This window comes from Phyllobates terribilis, unplaced genomic scaffold, assembly GCF_046119375.1.
Source record: "Phyllobates terribilis strain yellow unplaced genomic scaffold, ASM4611937v1 Scaffold_5__5_contigs__length_657084704, whole genome shotgun sequence".
Taxonomy (NCBI): domain Eukaryota; kingdom Metazoa; phylum Chordata; class Amphibia; order Anura; family Dendrobatidae; genus Phyllobates; species Phyllobates terribilis.
The window spans coordinates 327,698,749-327,722,276 of record NW_027362765.1 but is presented as its reverse complement, the minus strand read 5'-3'; the positions used below and the strand labels follow the sequence as shown (position 1 = coordinate 327,722,276).

Below are 23,528 nucleotides of genomic sequence, written 5' to 3'. Positions count from 1 at the left end.
AAGACGCCGGCGACGCTGAGGAGTCTGGAGCAGCGGCAGGAGGTGAGAAGTGAGGTGAGTATTCGATTTTTTTTTTACTGTATGGAGGCATGGGGGCATTATATGGTGGAGGGGTGTGACATCCTGCATGGGGCATTATAAGGGAGGGGGGGTGTGTGACATCCTGCATGGGGCATTATAAGGGAGGGGGGTGTGTGTTACATCCTGCATGGGGCATTATAAGGGAGGGGGGGTGACATCCTGCATGGGGCATTATAAGGGGGGGGTGACATCCTGCATGGGGCATTATATGGGGGGGAACAGCCTGCATGGGGCATTATGTGGGGGGGGAACAGCCTGCATGAGGCATTATGTGTGGAGAACAACCTGCATGAGGCATTATGTGGGCTCAGCCTGCATGGAGCGTTATTTGGGGGCCAGTATTCTGCATGGAGTGTTATATGGGGGCCAGTATGCTGTATGGTGCGTTATATGGGGGCTAGTATCCTGCATGGAGCATTATATGGGGGCCAGTATGCTGTATCGTGCGTTATATGGGGGCTAGTATCCTGTATGGAGCGTTATATGGGGGCCAGTATTCTGTATGGAGCGTTATATGGGGGCCAGTATCCTGTATGGAGCATTATATTTGGGCCAGTATCCTATATGGAGCGTTATATGGGGGCCAGTATGCTGTATGGTGCGTTATATGGGGGCTAGTATCCTGTATGGAGCGTTATATGGGGGCCAGTATTCTGTATGGAGCGATTCGCCGGTTTCTGAGCTATTGTAGAATTTACAATAGATATCGCTCATGTAATGTAAGAAGTGAAATCTTCGGCATTGTACTATATATATATTTCTCTGAGGTATCTGTGCATCATGAATCGTGGTATGTGTTAAAGGGGCCCACTGAGACTCTTTTGTCTGGGGCCCACAAAAACCTGGAGCCGGCCCTGCCTACAAGTGTCCTTAGTGAATAAAATATTAACACACTCAACTACCCTAAACTCAAAGATAAGTAGCACTTACCTTGAAAGCCACGATAACAGACATCTACCCCTCCACTATTTAGATGTTTTAGGGAAGTTTAAAATAAAGTGGTGTGAGAAAGTGTTTGCACCTTCCTGGTTTCTTATTCTTTTGCATGTTTGTTACACTTAAATGTTTCAGATCACAAAACAAATTTAAATATTAGACAAAGATAACACAAGTAAACAAGAAATGCAGTTTTTAAAGTAAGGTCTTTATTCTTTAGGGAAAAATAAATCCAAACCTACAGGGCACTGTGTGAAAAAGTGAATGTACCCCCCTCTTAAAACATAAATTAACTGTGGTTTATCACATCTTGTGGGAAGCTGAGTTTAATTTTCCTAGCCAAACACAGTCCTGATTATTGCCACACCTATTCTCAATCAATAAATCACTTAAATAGGACCTGCCTGACAAAGTGAAGTATGCCAAAAGATCCTCAAAAGCTAGACATCTTGCTGTGATCCCAAGAAATTCAGTAACAAATGAGAAATGAAGTAATTCAGATCTATCAGTCTGGAAAAGGTTATAAAGCCATTTCTAAAGCTTTGGGACTCCAGCGAACAGGTCCGGTGTTAGGGGCAGGCAGACTAGGCATCTGCCTATGGCCCCACTCTCCCAAGGGCCCCCGGCCCGCCGCCGCCCGGTCAGGGGGCCCCCCGACGTCAGCGCCATTTCCCCTGCATCGCATATTCAACTGTATCGGCATCATAGATGCCGATACAGTTGATAATACTGATGGAGGAGAGAACGTCATGACGTCATTGTGCAGGATACCGGAGCTGTGCAGGAATGAGGAGGAAAGGTAAGCATTATATTTATTTTTTAACTCACTGAGGTCATAATACTGGAGGACTGGGGGCTACATTTTATTCTATATGACTGCAGCATTATACTCTATATGGAGGCTGCATTATACCCTAAATGGCTGCATTATACTCTATATGGGGGCTGCATTATACCCCAAGTTGGCTGCATTACACCTTAAATGGCTGCATTATACCCTAAATGGCTGCATTATGCCGGCATTATACCCTAAGGCTAAGTGCCCACGATGCAGAAATGCTGCTGATTTTTTCTGCATCTCCCTGGCAGGAAAAGCGCATGAGGATTGTACATGCGTTTTTCCTGCCAGGTAGAAGCTTCTGTCAACCGTTTTTGCATGCATTTCTGTATGCGGGTTATCAAGCGCTTTCCAAGCGATTTTAGCATCACTTGGAAAAGGGCTTGACAACTTGGTCACACTATATAAATCCATGCAACCGGCATGGATTTACATAGTGTGACCAAGTTAATAGTTAAAAAAAGAATAAAAATAGTAAAAAAAAAACATTATACTCACCTTCTTATGGCCCCCGGTCTTCTCTCCGGTTCATCCGGTCTCTTGTACAGCTCGCGGTGGTGTAAAAGGACCTTCCATGACGTCATTTAGTCATGTGACAGGTCACATGACCATCAATATCAGCGGCCGCGTGACCTGTCACATGACTAAATGACTTCATGGAAGGTCCTTTCTCACCATCGCGAGCCACTGGGGAGCCAGGACACACCGGAGAGAAGACCGCGGGCCATCAGAAGGTGAGTATAATGTATATTTTTTATTTTAAATTCTTTTTTTTACAGGTTCTATGGTACCTGGGTCTGGAGGAGAGTCTCCTCTTCTCCAAACCCGGGCACCATCCGCACATTGAACAGTGTGATATCCGCTTGTGCACATGTAGTCATGCGGCTATTAAGCGATTCAATGCAAGTCAATGGCGGCAATTACGCCGCGTGTCCACAAAAATAATGGACATGCTGTGGATTTTTCCGCATTATAATCCGCAGCGGAAAATTTCAGCAGCATGTGCACAGCACATGCGGATTATCATTGGGGACCATGGGGCATGTATTACCAAGCGTTTTTTAAGCGTTTTCGCTGCGGAAACTCCATGGCAAAAACGCTTGAAAAACGCATAGTGGGCACGCAGCCTAAATGGCTGCATTATACCTGCATTATAACCTAAATGCCTGCATTATACCCTACATGGCTTAATTATACTCTATATGGGGGCTGCATTATACCACAAATTGGCTGCATTATACCCTAAATGGCTGCATTATACCTGCATTATACCCTAAATGGCTGCATTATACCTGTATTATACCCTAAATGACTGCATTATAACCTAAATTTCTGCATTATACCCTACATGGCTGCATTATGCCTGCATTATACCTTAAATGGCTGCATTATACCTGTATTATACCCTAAATGACTGCATTATAACCTAAATGTATGCATTATACCTGCATTATACCCTACATGGCTGCATTATATCCTACATGGCTGCATTATACTCTATATGGGGGCAGCATTATACCTTATATGGGGGCTGCATTATACCCTAAATGGCTGCATTATACCTGCATTATACCCTAAATGGCTGCATTATTCAGTAAATGGCTGCATTATACTCTATATGGGGGCTGCATTCTACCCTAAATGGCTGCATTATACCTGCATTATAACCTAAATGCCTGCATTATACCTGCATTATACCCTACATGGCTTAATTATACTCTATATGGGGGCTGCATTATACCACAAATTGGCTGCATTATACCCTAAATGGCTGCATTATACCTGCATTATACCCTAAATGGCTGCATTATACCTGTATTATACCCTAAATGACTGCATTATAACCTAAATGTATGCATTATACCTGCATTATACCCTACATGGCTGCATTATATCCTACATGGCTGCATTATACTCTATATGGGGGCTGCATTATACCTTATATGGGGGCTGCATTATACCCTAAATGGCTGCATTATACCTGCATTATACCCTAAATGGCTGCATTATACAGTAAATGGCTGCATTATACTCTATATGGGGGCTGCATTCTACCCTAAATGGCTGCATTATACCTGCATTATACCCTAAATGGCTGCATTATACCTGCATTATACCCTAAAATGCTGCATTATACCTACAGTATACCCTAAATGGATGCATTATACCTGCATTATACCCTAAATGGCTGCATTATTCAGTAAATGGCTGCATTATACTCTATATGGGGGCTGCATTCTACCCTAAATGGCTGCATTATACCTGCATTATAACCTAAATGCCTGCATTATACCTGCATTATACCCTACATGGCTTAATTATACTCTATATGGGGGCTGCATTATACCACAAATTGGCTGCATTATACCCTAAATGGCTGCATTATACCTGCATTATACCCTAAATGGCTGCATTATACCTGTATTATACCCTAAATGACTGCATTATAACCTAAATGTATGCATTATACCTGCATTATACCCTACATGGCTGCATTATATCCTACATGGCTGCATTATACTCTATATGGGGGCTGCATTATACCTTATATGGGGGCTGCATTATACCCTAAATGGCTGCATTATACCTGCATTATACCCTAAATGGCTGCATTATACAGTAAATGGCTGCATTATACTCTATATGGGGGCTGCATTCTACCCTAAATGGCTGCATTATACCTGCATTATACCCTAAATGGCTGCATTATACCTGCATTATACCCTAAAATGCTGCATTATACCTACAGTATACCCTAAATGGATGCATTATACCTGCATTATACCCTAAATGGCTGCATTATAGCCTAAACGACTGCATTATACCCTAAATGGCTGCATTATACCTACAGTATACCCTAAATGGCAGCATTATACCTGCATTATACCCTAAATGGCTGCATTATAGCCTAAACGGCTGCATTATACCCTAAATGGCTGCATTATACTGTTTGGGGGCTGCATTATACTCTATGGGGGCTGCATTATACTCTATGGGGCAGCTACATTATACTCTATGGGGCTGCATTATACAGTATTGGGACTGCATTATACTCTATAGGGGCTGCATTATACTGTATTGAAGACTATGGGGAGTGCATTATACTGTATCTAGGACTATGGGGATGCAATATACTATGGGGAGTGCATTCTACAATATAGGATACACTATGGGATACATTATACTATATTGAGGACTAGGGGGGGTGCATTATACTATATGGAGGACTATGGGGAGTGCATTATACTATATGGAGGACTATGAAGAGTGCATTTTACTATATGGAGGACTATGAGGCGCATTATACTAAACTAGCAAAATGCTGCCTATTCATCGAGTGATTGGATTGTTTATGCTGGAACAAAAATCATTGTTCTCAGCAGCACATCGCCCAGTGAAAACTGCAGATATGCTGCTGATAACATGGGGACGGATTGATCTATTAGCGATTGTTCTGTCCCCATTATTCTTCCTCAGCCGGTATAAAGAAGCTGGAAAACAAGCGCCGAACGACTTCAATACTGTCGATCACGCTCGTTTAACAGCCTGAATTGAACGTGTAAATACAATTGAAATGTGGGCACAAATAAAGAAATTGGGGGTGGGGTTAGAACAGTCAGTGTACTGTAGTAAGAAGGAATAGAGGTACAGAGAGATACATAAAATGCATGTACACTAATGCCAGAAGCCTTAGCAACAAAATGGAGGAATTAGAATTAATTTTGTTGGAAAATAATTATGACATGGTGGGGATATCTGAGACGTGGCTGGACGAGAGCCATGACTGGGCAGTTAATTTACAGGGCTATAGTCTGTTCAGAAATGACCATACAAACAAGTGAGGGGGGGGGGTGTTTATATGTAAAATCATCCTTAAACCCATCTTGCGTGAGAATATATGTGAATCTAATGAAAATGTAGAGTCCCTGTGGGTGGAGATAAGGGGAGGGGGAGAAAATAATAAATTACTGATAGGGGTTTGTTATAAGTCTCCAAAAATAATGGAAGTAGCGGAGAATATCCTCATAAAGCAAATAGATGAAGCAGCGACTCAAGGAGAAGTCATTATTATGGGAGACTTCAACTACCCTGAAATACATTGGGGAACAGAAACCTGTAGTTCCAGCAAAGGTAATAGGTTTTGACAACTATGAGAGACAATTACCTTTCACAACTAGTTCAGGACCCAACAAGAAGGGGGGCACTGCTAGACCTAATATTAACCAACAGGCCAGACCGCATATCAAATATACGAGTTGGGGGGCACTTGGATAATAGTGATCACAAAATAATAAGTTTTCATGTATCCTTTAATAAGATGTGTAGTAGAGGGGTTGCAAAGACACTAAACTTCAGGAAGGCAAATTCCCAACGGTTGAGAGATGATCTTAGTGCAATAAACTGGGACGATATCCTGAGACATAAAACTACACAAAGCAAATGGGAGACATTTCTTAGCATCCTTTATAGGACCTGTGCACAATATATACCCTATGGGAATAAACATGCTAGAAATAGGAGGAAACCACTATAGCTAAATAGAGCTGTAAGGAGCGCAATAAGTGACAAAAAGAAAGCATTTAGAGAACAAAGGAGAATCCTCACAGCACACAGTATGCACGATTTGAGAATTCACAAGTCTGCAGTTGCATACAGTAACTGCAGACTTGTAGTTTAAGACCGGAGAACTCCTTTAACCTTCTTTATCCTGCACCTGTTTTCATGTTGCAGCCAACTCCCTCCACCAATGCTCTTTAAAGGGAACCTTTAAATGTCCCAGTATTTTTCACAAAAAAAAAACACTTTTTATTTTTTGATGATTTCACAATATGCCTTCTGTTTCAGTCATAGGGGTGGGGATTTCTAGCTTTCCAGTCACGGTCAAGTGCCTTTTCAAATTCTCCACGCCCATCGCATCATAATTAATTCCCTTCATTGCTCTCTACTGAAATCTCCCAGCAGATCCCGCTCTTGTGGAATCACTATCAGCTGTTTGGGAGCCGCAGAGCGTCACAATGATGCACGCGTCCACCAGCTACTTACTCTCAGTGGCTCTGGAGTATGTGCACATATGTAATGAAGCTGGGATGTACACCCAGATTCAATGTCATGACCGAAAAGCGCGGGATCTGCTGGAAGATTTCAGTGACGGGTAGCTAGAGGACATAAGTTCAAAAAACATCACACAGGGGAATTAAAAAAAACAATACCAGGTCAGATTACCAATGCACTAGCAGAATGCACCAGACCCCCATGATAAAGGTGGTGGCAGCACAGGTGCAAAATACTGATGCAAACAGCCACTCACAGAACTCTCAGCTTATGGAGGGGGTGGCTGTGTAGTATTATACATGCACACAGATGGGGCTTGCATAGGACGCCAGTCACATAGATACGTGTGATGCACAGTGTCTGGCTTGCATCCTGTTTTATGACACCCATGCTATTAGATCAGGCGGGCTATCCAGTACTATATAAGTACAAAAAAAAAAAAAGCAAAACGTGGTAATGAATAAAATATAACTTTTAATAATATATCTAAAAATACCAAAAAAAACACTCTATAAAAAGGCGTTTAGGGTCACAGGAGCTTGACCAGTGATAGGAGGTTGTGGGCTGGGCGATATTGGGTGTTCACCAGCCCTTCATAGCCTCCCCTGACTAATCTTTTTACAAGAGGAAACGCATAGTGAGCAAAGGCACCTCTTTATTCTACAACCTTGAACATGTGGATGCCAGCTTGGAGCAGCACCACATCATGTCACATTAATGAGTACAAACCCCATTACAACATATGGTGAGATCATTCCAATTTACTTGCTGTATCTTATGAATTGGTTGTTATATGATCCATGTTTAATGAATGGGAGTTTGACTCTTACAGCTTGGGATTTTGAATAGGGGATTGTTACAGTGTATATGCTTGACCATATGTTCCTGAGTCTGTGACAACAGTAGTTTGTCCTTGTTGTTATGCATTACATGCTTGTTACCGTATATGTTTAGCAAATTTTGATATCCGGTTACTGTCCCTGTAGAGACTTCACTGGTATACAGATTGATCTAGTTATGGTTATCCCCATATCCTAAGCCATCCATTGTGGGGCCTATAGGCAGTTTTTTTCTGCTTTGCATTGAATGTTCATATATAGGATTCAAATTCCTTTTTAGAGTGTTTTTTTTTGTATTTTTAGATAAATTATTAAAAGTTATATTTTAGTCATTGCCACTATTTGCTTATTTTTGGTTTGACTTGTAAGTGGTCCTCTCATATACCCAATTGCTTTCATAATACTATATAAGTGCGCCCCAATTTACCCAACCAACACTAAAGGGCCTGGTTGCATCCTGCAAAAATAGCAAAATGGGCAATAAAAAGATGAAAAATAATGTAGAAGATAAATACATTACATTAGGTATTTTTTCGATATTTTGGCCAAAATGCGCAAGCTCGCAACTCGCGTCAAGGGTCCTCATGCTCGCGAGTCCTAACACTAAAATTAAAAACGGCTCACAGAAAAGGACATGTATTCAAAAAATATCACAGAAAAAAAACAGGCCTTACCAACACCAGGTCAGATTACCAATGCACTAGCAGGATGCAGCAGACCCTCATGATAAAGGCGGGGGCAGCACAGGTGCAAAATACTGATGCAAACAGCCACTCACAGACCACCCATGCTTGTGCATTGGTAAACTGACCTGGAGATTTTAGTAAAGTAGTGAGCAGTGAAGGGAATGAGCAGTGAAGGGAATGAATTATGATGCAATGGGCATGGAGAATTTGAAAAGGCACTTCACTGGCCATGACTGGAAAGGTAGAGATCCCCACCTCTATGAGTGACACAGAAGGTATGTGCAGCAATCATCAAAACAATCAAAAAGTTTTTTTTTTTTTTGCAAAAAATACTGGGACGCGCATCAATAACAAGACATTGAGGGCAGTTTAATATCAGAAAAGGATGTGACAGATTCCCTTTAAGCATTACATATAAATGAACACTTGTAAGTTACATCTGCTACTCTATAACTAAGGATTATTTGCGATCCGAAACGCTTCAGAAGATGTACTATTTGCCCTAATACGTTATTAGATATCGAATAAAGCTTTGAAGATTTTATTATATTACGGTGATAGATTTCTTTATTTGCTCTAATCAGATACGTTTTTTATTATTTTCCATTACTAAGGAGGAAAGTTACAAACATCGCTATCACTGTAAAAATATAAAAGACGATAAGAGACAGTGCAGACTTAAATGTGTGTAACCTGCGTTCTGTGGGTCTTTACCTTCCCTTTATAATTACTGTACATGTTAATTTTCTCTCTTTAGTTGTAATACAGCAGTGGGCTCTTCAATGTGTTGAGCGGTGTGATTTACAGTAAGATCTCACTTAGCTTTTACTGGATTTAGTTTTTTTTTTTCTCAAGGACTAAAGTGCTTCCATATACAGTGGGGAAAAAAGTATTAAGTCAGCCACCAATTAATAAAAAGATGAGAGAGGCCTGTAATTGACATCATAGGTCGACCTCAACTATGAGACTAAATGAGAAAACAAATCCTGATAATCACATTGTCTGATTTGGAAAGAATTTTTTTTCAAATTTTGGTGGAAAATAAGTATTTGGTCAATTACAAAACAAGCAAGATTTCTGTCTCTCACAGACCTGTAACTTCTTCTTTAAGAGGCTCCTCCACTCATTACCTATAGTACTGGCACCTGTTTGAACTTGTTATCAGTATAAAAGACACCTGCAACCTCAAACAGTCACAATCCAAACTCCACTATGGTGAAGACCAAAGAGCTGTCGAAGAACACCAGAAACAAAATTGTAGCCCTGCACCAGGCTGGGAAGACTGAATCTGCAATAGACAAGCAGCTTGGTGTGAAGAAATCAACCGTTCAACTGTGGGAGCAATAATTAGAAAATGGAAGACATATAAGACCACTGATAATCTCCCTCGATCTGGGGCTCCCCACAACATCTCATCCCATGGGGTCAAAATGATCTCAAGAACGGTGAGAAAAAATCCCAGAACCACATGGGGGGACCTAGTGAATGACCTGCAGAGAGCTGGGACCAATGTTACACAGGCTGCCATCAGTAACACACTACGCCACCAGCGACTCAGATCCTGAAGTGCCAGACGTGTCTCCCTGCTTAAGCCATTACATGTCCGGGCCCGTCAGGAGTTTGCTAGAGAGCATTTGGATGATCCAGAAGAGTATTGGGAGAATGTCATATGGTCAGATGAAACAAAAGTAGAACTGTTTGGTAGAAACACAACTCGTCGTGTTTGGAGGACAAAGAATGCTGAGTTGCATCCAAAGAACACCATACCTACTGTGAAGCATGGAGGTGGCAACATCATGCTTTGGGGCTGTTTCTCTGCCAAGGGACCAGGACGATTGATCCGTGTACATGAAAGAATGAATGGGGCCATGTATCGTGAGATTTTGAGTGCAAACCTCCTTCCATCAGCAAGGGCATTGAAGATGAAATGTGGCTGGGTATTTCAGCATGACAATGATCCCAAGCACACTGCCAGGGCAACAAAGGAGTTTGGCTTCGTAAGAAGCATTTCAAGGTCCTGGAGTGGCCTAGCCAGTCTCCAGATCTTAACCCTTTAGAAAACCTTTGGAGGGAGTTGAAAGTCCGTGTTGCCCAGCGACAGCCCAAAAACATCACTGCTCTAGAGGAGATCTGCATGGAGGAATGGGAGAATATACCAGCAACAGTGTGTGCTGACCTTGTGAAGACTTACAGAAAACGTTTGACCTCTGTCATTGCCAACAAAGGGAATATAACAAAGTATTGAGATGAACTTTTGTATTGACCAAATACTTATTTTCCACCAAAATTTCACAAAAAAATTCTTTCCAAATCAGGCAATGTGATTTTCAGGATTTGTTTTCTCATTTTGTCTCTCATATTGAGGTCTACCTATGATGTCAATTACAGGCCTCTCTCATCTTTTTAAGTGGGAGAACTTGCACAATTGGTGGCTGACTAAATACTTTTTTCCCCACTGTAGATAATTCAGAAGATCAATAGGGTGGAACTGAGAAATCTATGATCAAGATAAAAAGGAACTGAGTTGCTTATAGGGCACCCAAACCTTGATAGCATTAAGAAAATTCAGAGCTGATTCTGAACATAGATGATTCATCCAATGAAAGAGCGAGGTTTGCTAATTGGTCATTTTCTTCCTATGATTGGAACCATATTTTGGAAGATGATCTAATTAAAAAAAAAATACTGTCTGCATAGGAGAAATGTTTTAGTCTGCATCTAGCTTAAGTGTGTATATGCTGTAATTCAATTCTGATTTAATTACAGACAGCAATGGTTCCCCTCTAACTACCTGGTACCAAGTCGCGTTTGATGTGCTAGCTCTGTGTGTGATGTCCCAACCTTCAGCTCTTACGGCAGCAAATGTTTCTGCATCCACTATCCCTACAAATGCATCTGGGCACATATTTTCTGTAGGTGAGTTCTTGCATAAAATTTTACTCCAGAATGTCTTAATCTAAAAGCTGGTATCTAGGTCAATAAGCTATTGCAACACAAAACATTTACCTGTGGTGAGAAGAAACATAAATATCAAATGTGTACCTTTTGTTATTATTAGTATGGTTTTGAAGTCCGCGTTGGATACATAGGTAAAAAGTTAGAAAAGGGGAAAAAGTTCAAAGCTTATTCCCATCTTCATACATGGATAAAATAGTCACTTTTGACATTTACTGCTTATTAATATTTGTAGCAGTTCTTGAGATTTTAACACTTTTCTTTTGTTTTCAGCTTGTTGCCTAGGAGACCTGCCACCTTTGCTGCATAATTTATAGACATTGTGCTGAAGCTGTTTGGGTTAGGAGCTGAAGCTGGTCAGCTTCAAAAAGCGGTTACAAGCTCAATAGAAAAGAGCTTGTAAGAACTGCACATATTCTGTGGTTTAGCAGCAGTGATCGGTCTCCAAATCTACAAGCAGTAAACAAAAGAAAAGTTTTAATATCTTAAGAGAGACTGAATATTTTAATTAACAGTAAAATTGATTAACAAGGACTATTCGACAATACTGTCATGGCTTGGTTTGGGGATTTGATCCGCAGACCTGTTGTTCCGTGGTCGGTTCCCCTATCTGCTGAGCTATTGAATTTTCTTCCCTATCAAGATGCTGATAGTTCCAATTGTCTTTATTCCTCCTTTTTGGTTTGCTCCTCTCCAGGTGTTTTCCATGTTCCCATTTTGGTCTGCACTAACACATTTTGGGTTGGGTTTTATATGTTCACCCTTGACTGAACTTCCTTGCTGGCTATACCTCTCGGTGGACTTGGGTTTAATAGTACCAGCCCTTCAGCTAAGGGGTTTACCTTGCATGGTAAACACCAGTCGAATTCCTTGTTTTCCTTCCCTCTTTCTTCTCCTTTCACCTCTTTTGGTTTCTGGGAGGTTATACTTGTTCCATTTACTCTTGGCTCTTCTTAGCTTTCCCTCTCTACTTTTTATGAACGTGTTTTAATTTTCTCAACCTGGGTTTTCGTATCTTCGTTCACACTTTCTTTTCCTCATGTTGGCAGTGTGTTGCAGCCTCCCTTCTGGATCCTCAGGGGGTACGAGAAAACTGACGATGGCCTTTTAGGGAGCCAGGTCTGAAGTGGTGTTTTTGAGTTGTGCGGTAAGGGTCTTTCTAGTCTATACAGGGACCAGTTGGGTGTGGGTGCAGCGCTTCCCTGTTGTAGGTCTTCCCTTTTTCCATTAGTTGTGGGTGAGTGTGTGTTATGCTAACAAATATCCATTTATGAAGATGGGAATAACCTTTTCAAATTCTTGATTATGATGGGCCCTTTCATATGTCCCCTCCAGAATGAAAATATTATATTTAAAGAAAACTGGTTTCCAAATTATTGCCTTATTAATTAAAGAAGAGCTGTCAAAGTTGTGTGTCTGCCCTTTTGATTTAAGAAAAGAATAGGCAGCAACACAGGTGATTTGACTGAAAAAATGTTGTTTACAATGCCGAAACAGCCTCTAAGGGACCAGGTAACAGTAGGGTCCGAACTTCTGGTTTGTGGGATTCCGGCATGGGAATACCTTAGCCTTTATCAAAAAAGAAGATCTCATGTGCTATTGCGAGATTTTGAACTTCAAACTAGAGCAGCTTTGTGAGAGTCATTAACCCCTTCATGACTGAGCAATTTTCTGTTTTTGCACCTTTCCCATCTCCCAATAGCCATAAGTTTTTTACAATTCCATCAACACACAGTGTGATCTGTCAGTATATGCACACCTTTTTTAAAAGGCCACAAAGCTGCAACACTATTAAAGAAGTTGTCCACTAGTTATACATTGATGCCCTAGGGATAGGGGCATCAATATATAAGTCTGTTCGGTCGAGGTCCGGCCCCCTGCACCACTGTCAATCTGCTGTTATCAGTGTCGGCAGGAGTGGCCACTAGCCGGAAGTACTTACTTGCTGAGCTTGGCAGTCAAGTTGTAGTGGCCACCGCGGGGTACTACACATCTGCCTCCCATTGAATTGAATAGGAGGCGGATGTGTAGTACCCAGCCCGGCCTACAACTAGACAGCCATGCAGATAGGCCATCAACCTCTTTAAATAAGAGGCACCACTAACCAAACAACACAATAAAGACCAAGGAGATCTCCAAACAAGTCAGGGGCAAAGTCGTTGAGAAGTACAAGTAAGGGTTGGGTTATATAAAAATATTCCCAATCTCTGTTGATTCCCTGGAGCTCCATCAAATCCATTATCATCAAATGGAAAGAACATGGTACCCCAACAAACCTGCCAAGAGAAGGCCGCCCACCAAACTCTCAGTCCGGGCAAAGAGGGCATTAATCAGAAAGGCAGCACAAAGAGTATCTGTCCATATGACAACTATAAGCCGTACACTCCATAGCAGTGGCCTTTATGGAAGAGTGGGCAGGAAAAAAGCCTTTACTTACACACAAAAATTGTAAGGCTCATTTTGAGTTTGCCAAAAGGCAATGTAGGACACGGCCCAAATGTATGGAGTAAGGTTCTGTGGTCAGATGAGACCAAAATTTTACTTTTAGGCCACCAAGGTAAATACTATGTCTGGCGCTAAACCAACACAGCTCATCACTCCAAGAACACCATCCCCACAGTGAAACATGGTGCTGGCAGAATCATGATGTGGGGATGTCTTTCGGCAGCAGGGACACGGAAAATGCTCTGAGATGAGGGGAAAATGGATGCTGTGAAATACAGGTATATTCTTGAGCAAAACCTGTTTCAGTCTGTCAATGATTTGAGACTGGGACAGAGATTCACCTTCCAACAAGACAATTACCCAAAGCATACTGCTAAAGCAACACTTAAGTGGTTTAAGAGGAAACATGTAAATGTTTTGGAGTGGCCTAGTCAAAGCCCAGACCTTAATCCAATTGAGAATCTGTGGTCAGACTTGAAGATTGCTGTTCACCAGAGGAAACCATCTAACTTGAAGGAGCTGGAGCAGTTTTGCATTGAGGAATGTGCAAAAATCCTAGTGGCAAGATGTGGAAAGCTCATAGAGATTTTGAAACAGTCAAAAATTCCAAGTGTGGTAAATAAATGCAATTCCTTTCATTGCTTTTTGGGTTTTGTTTTTTCGGCATTCAGTATGTGGTAAAATTGACCTGGAAAAATTATTCTTCTAGTCAGTACCATTACACAATAATAAGGTTGTAACATTTGTTTTTCTTTTTTAAGTGTTGAAAAACATTCTGAAATTTGTAGAAAAAAATAGGTGTGTAAGTCCAAAAAAGTGATTCGGTACCAGACAGCAATTATCACTTGGACAAAAGTCTCATGTGAACACCATATGGCAGAACAGAATATTGTGGTGCTCTGCTTCCTAAAACAAGGGCAATCTTCATAAATAAGAGCACCGCTTTATTTTTAGTCCCCTTAGAAACTTTATCTTGCGATTGTCTGATCACATGTTCTATATAATGCAATATCACAGTATTGTAGTATATGGCTAGAATCGTTTCCTATGAATCCCAGCAAGCCCTAGCTGCCACAGCAACCCATCAGCTTCCAGAGATTGTGTCGTTGGGCACATGGAACAGTACACCTCTGACTCCACACCTAAATGCTGCAGAGATTGACAAAGGCATTTAAGGGGTTATCCTAAATAAAACGATCATCCACATACAGGTGAAATACTATATGGACTAGAGTATTGGGACACATACACATTAAAGCTACAAAATCCTCCCATTCTAAATCCACAAGCAGTTTAGGGGTTACTTGGGACTTTTTGATTTCTTCTATGGAGCTAAACATTTATCAGTAGTTAGTTGCTAACCATCTGCCTGTTCCGCTGTGCACCCATCTCTCCCAGCTCAAAGTGGTCACAGAACCTTTCCTGCGGGCAATTCTCCCACTTCTTGTCATGTCAGTGTGTCACCCTACCTGGATGCCACAAGTGTAATTAAAGCTGTGTCTGAGAGCAAGGGGGAGGTTCTCTGGTCAGGGGAACATTAGCATTCAATGCCTCCTGTCTCAGGCCAGTAGGGGGAGCAGGCTGCCCCTATAAAAGCTGGTACTGGGGACAGGGTTAGGGAGAACTGGATTGCCTGTCTCAGCTTTGAGACGTGTCCCAGAGTGGAGCAGGGACAGAAAGTTGATTGCACCTAAGAGGAAGTGTGGCAGTAGGAGAGAGCCACCAGCCAGAGACAAGAGGCGAAGAGAGCCTGTCTTGGCAGATAAAGACTTACTTTACCAGACTTTGGTGTCTGAGGCTGGAAGGATTCAACATCCCCCAGCAGAGAACCAGTCCGCAAGGGACTATACATTCCTTGGCCTAAGAAGTCTGGAAGCCCTGCCACAAGCGAAGGGACCAGTGAAGCCGTACAAGGCTGGGAGCAGAAAGGAACCCACGTCGCAGGCCATGCAGGCGAGAAAGCACGGAAAGCTCGGAAACGTGGGCTGTTACCCTATCAGGAGGAGATAGCCAGAAGGAGCGTAGAAAGCACGGTAGGCCTACACCCTCACCCTGACCAGGGCCAATTTCCCCGTTGCTCTCAGACATCCAGGTCCCCTCCTAGCCGGGACTGTTTGTGGGTCAGTTTACCTGTTCAAGTTAAGACCCTGGACTGCAACCTGTTGTCTGTGTGCTCCTTGCTCCTCCAGCAATATCATCACTGGGACTCTCACTACCATCACTCCCACCATCCACTATACTGCCCTGGGGCCGCACTCTTCCCGTGGGGAGTCACACTACCATAGCTGCACATCTCATCAGCCCCAGCGGTCTGCATGCAGCGGCGGTTCCTAATAACCGCAAATCCACGGGTGGCGTAGTCGGACATAAACATCAGTACATAACGGACTACCACTGGCCTGACCACCCTGAGCCACGTAACCGGGTTGCCACTACTACTCCCATCGTTTCCCCCTATTGCCCGGATCCGAGTGCCCCACGGCCCAGGGGGTGAGTCAGCTTTGGCGTAGTCGGCAGGATTTCGTGCCCGCAACCACCGGGTACTGCGTGCCTGAAAAAGACTTTTGTAACTTACCTGTGGCGAAGTTTCCCGCCGTCCGGAGCCGATTCCCGCCATCAGACGCCATCTTGGACCGTTTCCCGCCGTCTTCTGCCTTCTTCCCGCCATTCGCAGCTGCTTCCCGCCATCGGACGGCATCTTCAGGACACCGCGCGGGAAGAAGAGGGGCGTGGACGTCAAAACCGCGCGAGATCCGAAGCTCCGCCCCACGCACCGACGCTGCGCAAGGTCCTGGAAGGGAGAGAGAGCGACGCTGACGTCATCAAGACGCGACGCCAGGTCCTCGTCCATAGCAGCAGCAGCGGAGCCGCGGCCTACAGAAGAGGATCGTCGGAAGGTAGGCCACGCTTAACTAGGGGGGAGGAAGATGTCGGACACAGAGGCGCCCACTACCACCAACGCAGCTGCAGCAGCGGTGATGCCCTTTTCCCTGCCCTACATCCCTGGAGCGGCCTGGCTGCCCAAATACTCAGGGGAGCCCCATGCCCTAACTGACTTTAAAGAAAGGCTGTACAATTTGTTCCAGGTTTACCCCCTGACAGAGGAGCAGAAGGTCAGCATATTGACAGGGCAGTTAACTGGCGCAGCCCAAAGGGAGGTAAAGTCATGGCCCACTGAGGAGAAAAGGACTGTGAAGGGTATTCTGGCCCGGCTGCGGGGTACCTTTGATACACGTACCTCCGCTGAGATTAAAATGAGGTTCTATGGATGTAGGCAGCGGGCACAGGACAGCATCAGAGACTATGCCCTAAATCTGCAGGAAGCCTTGAGGGCTATTCAACAAACTGACCCTGGCAGTGTGCAGGAAACGGATAAACTGCTAACAGAACAATTCATAGAGGGTCTGCTGTCTAGCGCCCACAAGGCCCAACTGCGCCTCATGTTCTTTCAGAACCCCGACCTGACCTTTGCCCAATTTAAGGACAGGGCCATAAGGGTGCTCCGTGAATCTGCAACCAGTGGCGCTATAAACCCCCGGCGCCCTGCTATCACCTACCACCAGGAGGCGGCGCCCTCCTCTATGGACTCCGTGGAGGCTGATGCACAGGCCCTGAACCAACCCCCTCGAAAGGCCTGCACCACCAAGTCCAGGAGCTGACCAGGAGCGTCGCGGCATTGACCAGGACCGTCCAGGCGTTGCAAGTGGACCCGTCAAGACCCATCGAGCTGGCTTCAAGTCCGGAGGATGTCCCGTGGCGTCGACAGAGGAGGATCCCGTCGTTCTGAGGGAGGCCCACAGACCGCTACGCAGAGGATGGACAGCCCATTTGCCGTCGTTGCAACCAGCCCGGACACATTTCCAGGTACTGTAATTTAAACGGGTCCAACCTGGGGCAGAGGGCCGACCCCCAGGCATAAGATCACCAGGCCCTTACAATTGGCGTAATAAGTACGTCGGGGGGCGCCCGGTTTTACCTGTGGTGCTGGACGGTATCCCCATGAGCGCCTTGCTGGATACTGGGTCACAAGTAACCACAATCCCTTATGTACTTTTTAAGCAGTATTGGACTGATGCTGATATCACACGGTATCCAGACAGTAACTTGAGCATCATCGCCAGTAATGGCTTACCCGTGCCGCAGATGGGGTTCAAGGAGATGACCATTAAAATTGGTAAAGTTGAACTGCCGGCACAGGGAGTGATTATTGTGGACATTGACCGTCATGAAAGTCACCCTAAAATAACTGTGGGTACTAACATAATTGAAAATTGTCTTTCAGAAGTAATTGTAATTCTACAACAGGTGGCGGTGAATGCTAGTTCCAGCCAAAAGAGAGTCCTCAACAAGGAGATAAAAGCCCTGATGAGACCGCAGCAGGTAGAACTGTCTGGTGGTGAGATCGGTAGCGTAAGACTGAGTGACCCATTCCCCATTTCCATGCCTCCCAAAAGTGAAATGATGATCTGGTGTCGGACTGCAATCGGGTTGAGAGGTAGAGACTACCAAGCCATGGTAGAACCCGTGTACTCAGACAGCAGGCCCACCATTTTGACAGCCCGGGGGGTGGTTGATGTCCGTCATGGGAGGGTGCCCGTCCGCATCCTCAACATTGGGGAGAGGGAAGTACACTTACCCAGGTACTCTACACTCGCCAACTGTTTGTCGTCGAACACCAAGCTATCAGGGCCGTGGAACCCTTGCCTCCATCTCCACAGGCGGAGGGTAATGGCTCCCAGAAACAACAGGAGGACTGGTGCCAGAAACTCCATGTGGGTGCTGACTCCACTCCCCTGCACCAAAAACAAGGAGTCTACCGGGTGGTACAGGAGTACGAGAGAGTCTTTAGTAAGCACCCGCTAGACTTCGGCAGAGTAAGGGGGATAGAACACCACATCCCCACCGGGAGCCACCCACCAATAAAAGAGAGGCACAGACCTGTACCCCCTGCACATTACCAGAACGCCAAGGGTATGCTGCGGGAAATGAAAGAAGCTGGGGTCATTAGAGATAGCTGTAGCCCCTGGGCAGCCCCCTTGGTTCTGGTGAAAAAGAAAGACGGCACCATGAGAATGTGCGTGGACTATAGACAAATCAACCGTATCACCCACAAAGACGCATATCCGCTGCCTAGAATAGAAGAGTCTTTAGCAGCACTAAAATCTGCTAACTTCTTTTCTACTTTGGACCTTACTAGCGGGTACTGGCAGGTTCCTGTGGCAGAGGCTGACAAGGAGAAGACCGCCTTCACCACCCCGATGGGACTGAGCGAGTTCAACTGTATGCCCTTCGGGCTCTGCAACGCACCAGGGACCTTCCAGAGGCTGATGAAATGCTGTCTAGGGCACCGAAACTTCGAGACAGTCCTCCTTTACCTGGACGACGTGATCGTTTATTCGAAGACCTACGAGGACCATCTCAAGCACCTGGCCGAGGTGTTCGAAGCCCTGGCAGGCTATGGCCTGAAGGTGAAACCATCGAAGTGTCACCTGCTGAAACCAAAGGTCCAGTACCTAGGGCACGTGGTAAGTGCGGAATGAGTGGCCCCCGACCCTGACAAGGTCACGGCAATCAAGAGCTGGCCAAGCCCCTCGAACATCAAAGAGGTGAGACAGTTTCTCGGGTTGGTAGGCTACTACCGAAGGTTCATCCCCGGGTTCACTAAGATGGCAGCTCCTATGCAGGACCTCCTGATCGGACAGTCTAAGTCCAGGAGTCAAAAGCCACCCTTCAAGTGGGATAAACTGGAAGAGGAGTCCTTCCGCCAGCTAAAGATGGCCCTCACTGGGGATGAGATCCTGGCCTACCCTGATTACGGCCAGCCTTTCATTCTCCACACAGATGCCAGTAATGTGGGACTGGGAGCCGTACTGTCCCAAAACCAACAGGGCAGAGAACGGGTGATCGCATACGCCAGCCAGAAGCTGAGGCCCACCGAAAGGAACCCGGAGAATTACAGCTCCTTCAAGCTAGAATTCTTGGCGGTGGTGTGGGCCGTGACGGAACGCTTCAAGCATTACCTGGCCTCCGCAATGTTCACCGTGTACACGGACAACAACCCGTTGACACACCTGGACAATGCAAGACTGGGTGCCCTAGAACAGCGGTGGATGGCCCGTCTCTCCAACTATGACTTCGTGATCAAGTACCGGGCCGGCAAAACCAATGCCAACGCTGACGCCCTATCAAGGATGCCTCACTTACCTGAAGGTGACGAAGACCCAGAAGAGCTGGAGGAGGTAGAACTCCCTGCGTTTCACCGGTATGGAGCCGCTCAACACTCTCACCGCGTGAAGGAGGAGGATCTAACAACTGTGATGATGAATCCCCTACCTCACCACAGCTGGGCCGAGACCCAAGATAGTGACCCTGCAGTCCACCTGGTGAAAGATCTGCTGACCCGGGAAGACGCCCGCCTAGATCCAGATGCCCCAGAGGAAGCCAAGCAGCTATGGAAGGAGAAGAGCAAGCTGTTCCTCTACGAAGGCAAGTTGTGCAGAAGGATTGTCAACCACCGGACACACGAGCTGACCTGGCAAGTCGTGGTTCCAAGGCGGGATGCAGCTATGGTCCTGGGAGCTTACCATGACAGAGCGGGGCACTTCGGTTGGAAGAAACTGGAGTTCCTGCTAAGAGGAAGGTTCTTTTGGGTCGGCATGAGAGGAGCTGTAGAAAAGTGGTGCAGAGACTGTGGCCCTTGTCACCTGAGGAGGAAGGACCACACCAGCCAGAAGACACCCTTGAGGCCCATCGTCACCATGCAGCCTCTTGAGCTGGTAGCTCTGGACCACGTCAAATTGGCTCCCAGCCGGTCAGGATACATCTATGCCCTGACAATCGTGGACCACTATTCCCGTTTTCTAGTGGTGGTCCCGGTAAAGGACTTGACAGCCCAAACAGCGGCCAGAGCCTTCCAACAATACTTCTGCCGTCCTCACGGGTTTCCGGAACAGGTCCTGACAGACCAGGGTCCAGCGTTCGAGGCTGAAATCTTCCAGGAGTTCTGCAACCTCTATGGCTGTAAGAAGATTCGGACAACGCCTTACCACCCCCAAACCAACGGGATGTGTGAGAAGATGAACAATATAGTCATTGATCTCCTGAAGACGTTGCCCCTGGAGGAACGCAGCCTGTGGCCAGAAAAACTGCCGGACCTGGTAGACATGTACAACAATATCCCGGTGAACGCTACAAACTGCACCCCGGCTTACCTGATGCGAGCCAGACCGGGTAAGCTGCCCGTAGACCTGGAGATGGGAGTCCTAATACCTGAGAACACCTCCCCGGATGCGGACTGGGATACGGAAAGGCAACTGCAGTACAAGAAGGTACAGGAGAGTGTGGAGAATCAACACGCCCCTGCTAGTCCCCTAGAACCTGGTGAGCAAGTCCTAAAGCGAAAAAGAAGGCTACATAAGTTGGACGACCAGAGGGAAAGGGAACCCTACACCGTACTGCAGTCTGACCACGACAACCCAAAGGTGTGCGTAATCACCAAGGACGGAGGAGAAACCACTAGTGTCGTCTCCAGAGACCACCTCAAAAGGTGCCCCGAGCAACTCCGCAGTGCAGAAGAGGATCAGAGTGACCTTGAACCCGCAGAGGACAAGGAAGAAATGATCAGCACCGTTCTCGGAGAGTTCCCTCAGTCCTGAACTTGCATAAATGATGCCATAGTGGTACCCGTCCTGCATTTCCTGCAACCGGCACAGCAACAACCAACACCAGAGCCGGAAGGTGAAGAGGAGCAAGCGGTTCCAGAGGCAGAAGAGCCTGTTCCAGCAGCCCAGGAGAGTCAACCCTCTGCTGACAGTGAGCCTGCCATGCTTGCGGTAAGCCAAAGAACCCGCAGACAGCTGCCTGCCCTACCTGTACACCCAGCTGGTAGCTGTACCCCTAACGCTAGTGGGGAAAGCCAGGTTAGTCCACCACCAGACAGTGGGTTAAGGAGGTCAACCAGGAGCACAAAAGGGCAGATACCCGCTCGCTGGAGAATATAGAGTGTACTAAATTGTAGATAACCTTGTTGCCAAATGTTGAATTGTTTGCCAAGTTACATGCATGTTCGGTAATTCTGTGTTTCAGTCTCTTGCAGCAACCGTAAGGACTCACAGGTTATGGACTTTTTATAACCGGGACCTTGTATGGACTGCGTTCGGAGCCTAACCCAGGAATGAACTAAGACTGTGAAGGACTTGGGGTAGGACAGACCCCCTCCTGGTTAAGGCTCCCCGTTGTTTTGGTGATATGGACACCCGGTCACAGACCACACTGTGACCTAAAGAACTCAATTTGTGCACCGTCTGTCTATTAATGTGTTATTGTTGTGCATATTGTCTTTGTTTATTGTTTAGTCCCGGAGTACTAAATTTCACTAGGGGGGAATGTGTCACCCTACCTGGATGCCACAAGTGTAATTAAAGCTGTGTCTGAGAGCAAGGGGGAGGTTCTCTGGTTAGGGGAACATTAGCATGCAATGCCTCCTGTCTCAGGCCAGTAGGGGGAGCAGGCTGCCCCTATAAAAGCTGGTACTGGGGACAGGGTTAGGGAGAACTGGATTGCCTGTCTCAGCTTTGAGACGTGTCCCAGAGTGGAGCAGGGACAGAAAGTTGATTGCACCTAAGAGGAAGTGTAGTAGTAGGAGAGAGCCACCAGCCAGAGACAAGAGGCGAAGAGAGCCTGTCTTGGCAGATAAAGACTTACTTTACCAGACTTTGGTGTCTGAGGCTGGAAGGATTCTACATCCCCCAGCAGAGAACCAGTCCGCAAGGGACTATACATTCCTTGGCCTAAGAAGTCTGGAGGCCCTGCCACAACCGAAGGGACCAGTGAAGCCGTACAAGGCTGGGAGCAGAAAGGAACCCACGTCGCAGGCCATACAGGCGAGAAAGCATGGAAAGCTCGGAAACGTGGGCTGTTACCCTATCAGGAGGAGATAGCCAGAAGGAGCGTAGAAAGCACGGTAGGCCTACACCCTCACCCTGACCAGGGCCAATTTCCCCGTTGCTCTCAGACATCCAGGTCCCCTCCTAGCCGGGACTGTTTGTGGGTCAGTTTACCTGTTCAAGTAAAGACCCTGGACTGCAACCTGTTGTCTGTGTGCTCCTTGCTCCTCCAGCAATATCATCACTGGGACTCTCACTACCATCACTCCCACCATCCACTATACTGCCCTGGGGCCGCACTCTTCCCGTGGGGAGTCACACTACCATAGCTGCACATCTCATCAGCCCCAGCGGTCTGCATGCAGCGGCGGTTCCTAATAACCGCAAATCCACGGGTGGCGTAGTCGGACATAAACATCAGTACATAACGGACTACCACTGGCCTGACCACCCTGAGCCACGGAACCGGGTTGCCACTACTACTCCCATCGTTTCCCCCTATTGCCCGGATCCGAGTGCCCCACGGCCCAGGGGGTGAGTCATCAGCATAGCAATTCCTTCTCTTCCACACTGCTGTGTCGACGGCGCATCTCTGCCCTTATCATGTTGATTTACAGCCAGCTTCCCGCTGCCTAATGCTGGGTGCGATTCACATTGCATGAGCAGTGTAGAGAAATAAGTCTGCTAGCAACACTGATATCAAGCGCTGGAAATCAGCCACTTACTGAGTTCTTTACGCTGTTCATGCACAAGCTCATGCAATGTGAATCACACAGCTTAGTTCAATCAATATGACATTAGCAGGGATGTC

At 45.9% G+C, this 23,528-nt stretch overlaps 1 protein-coding gene across 1 annotated transcript in view; it reads left to right on the top strand.

Annotated features, from left to right (window-relative positions):
- The window catches only part of LOC141273146 (cobalamin binding intrinsic factor-like), a 146,948-nt gene that overhangs the window by 54,372 nt on the left and 69,048 nt on the right, over window positions 1–23,528 (top strand). The window contains exon 4 of the mRNA XM_073684590.1: window positions 11,199–11,348. Coding sequence (XP_073540691.1) covers window positions 11,199–11,348 — 150 coding nt within the window. The remainder of the gene's footprint in view (window positions 1–11,198; window positions 11,349–23,528) is intronic.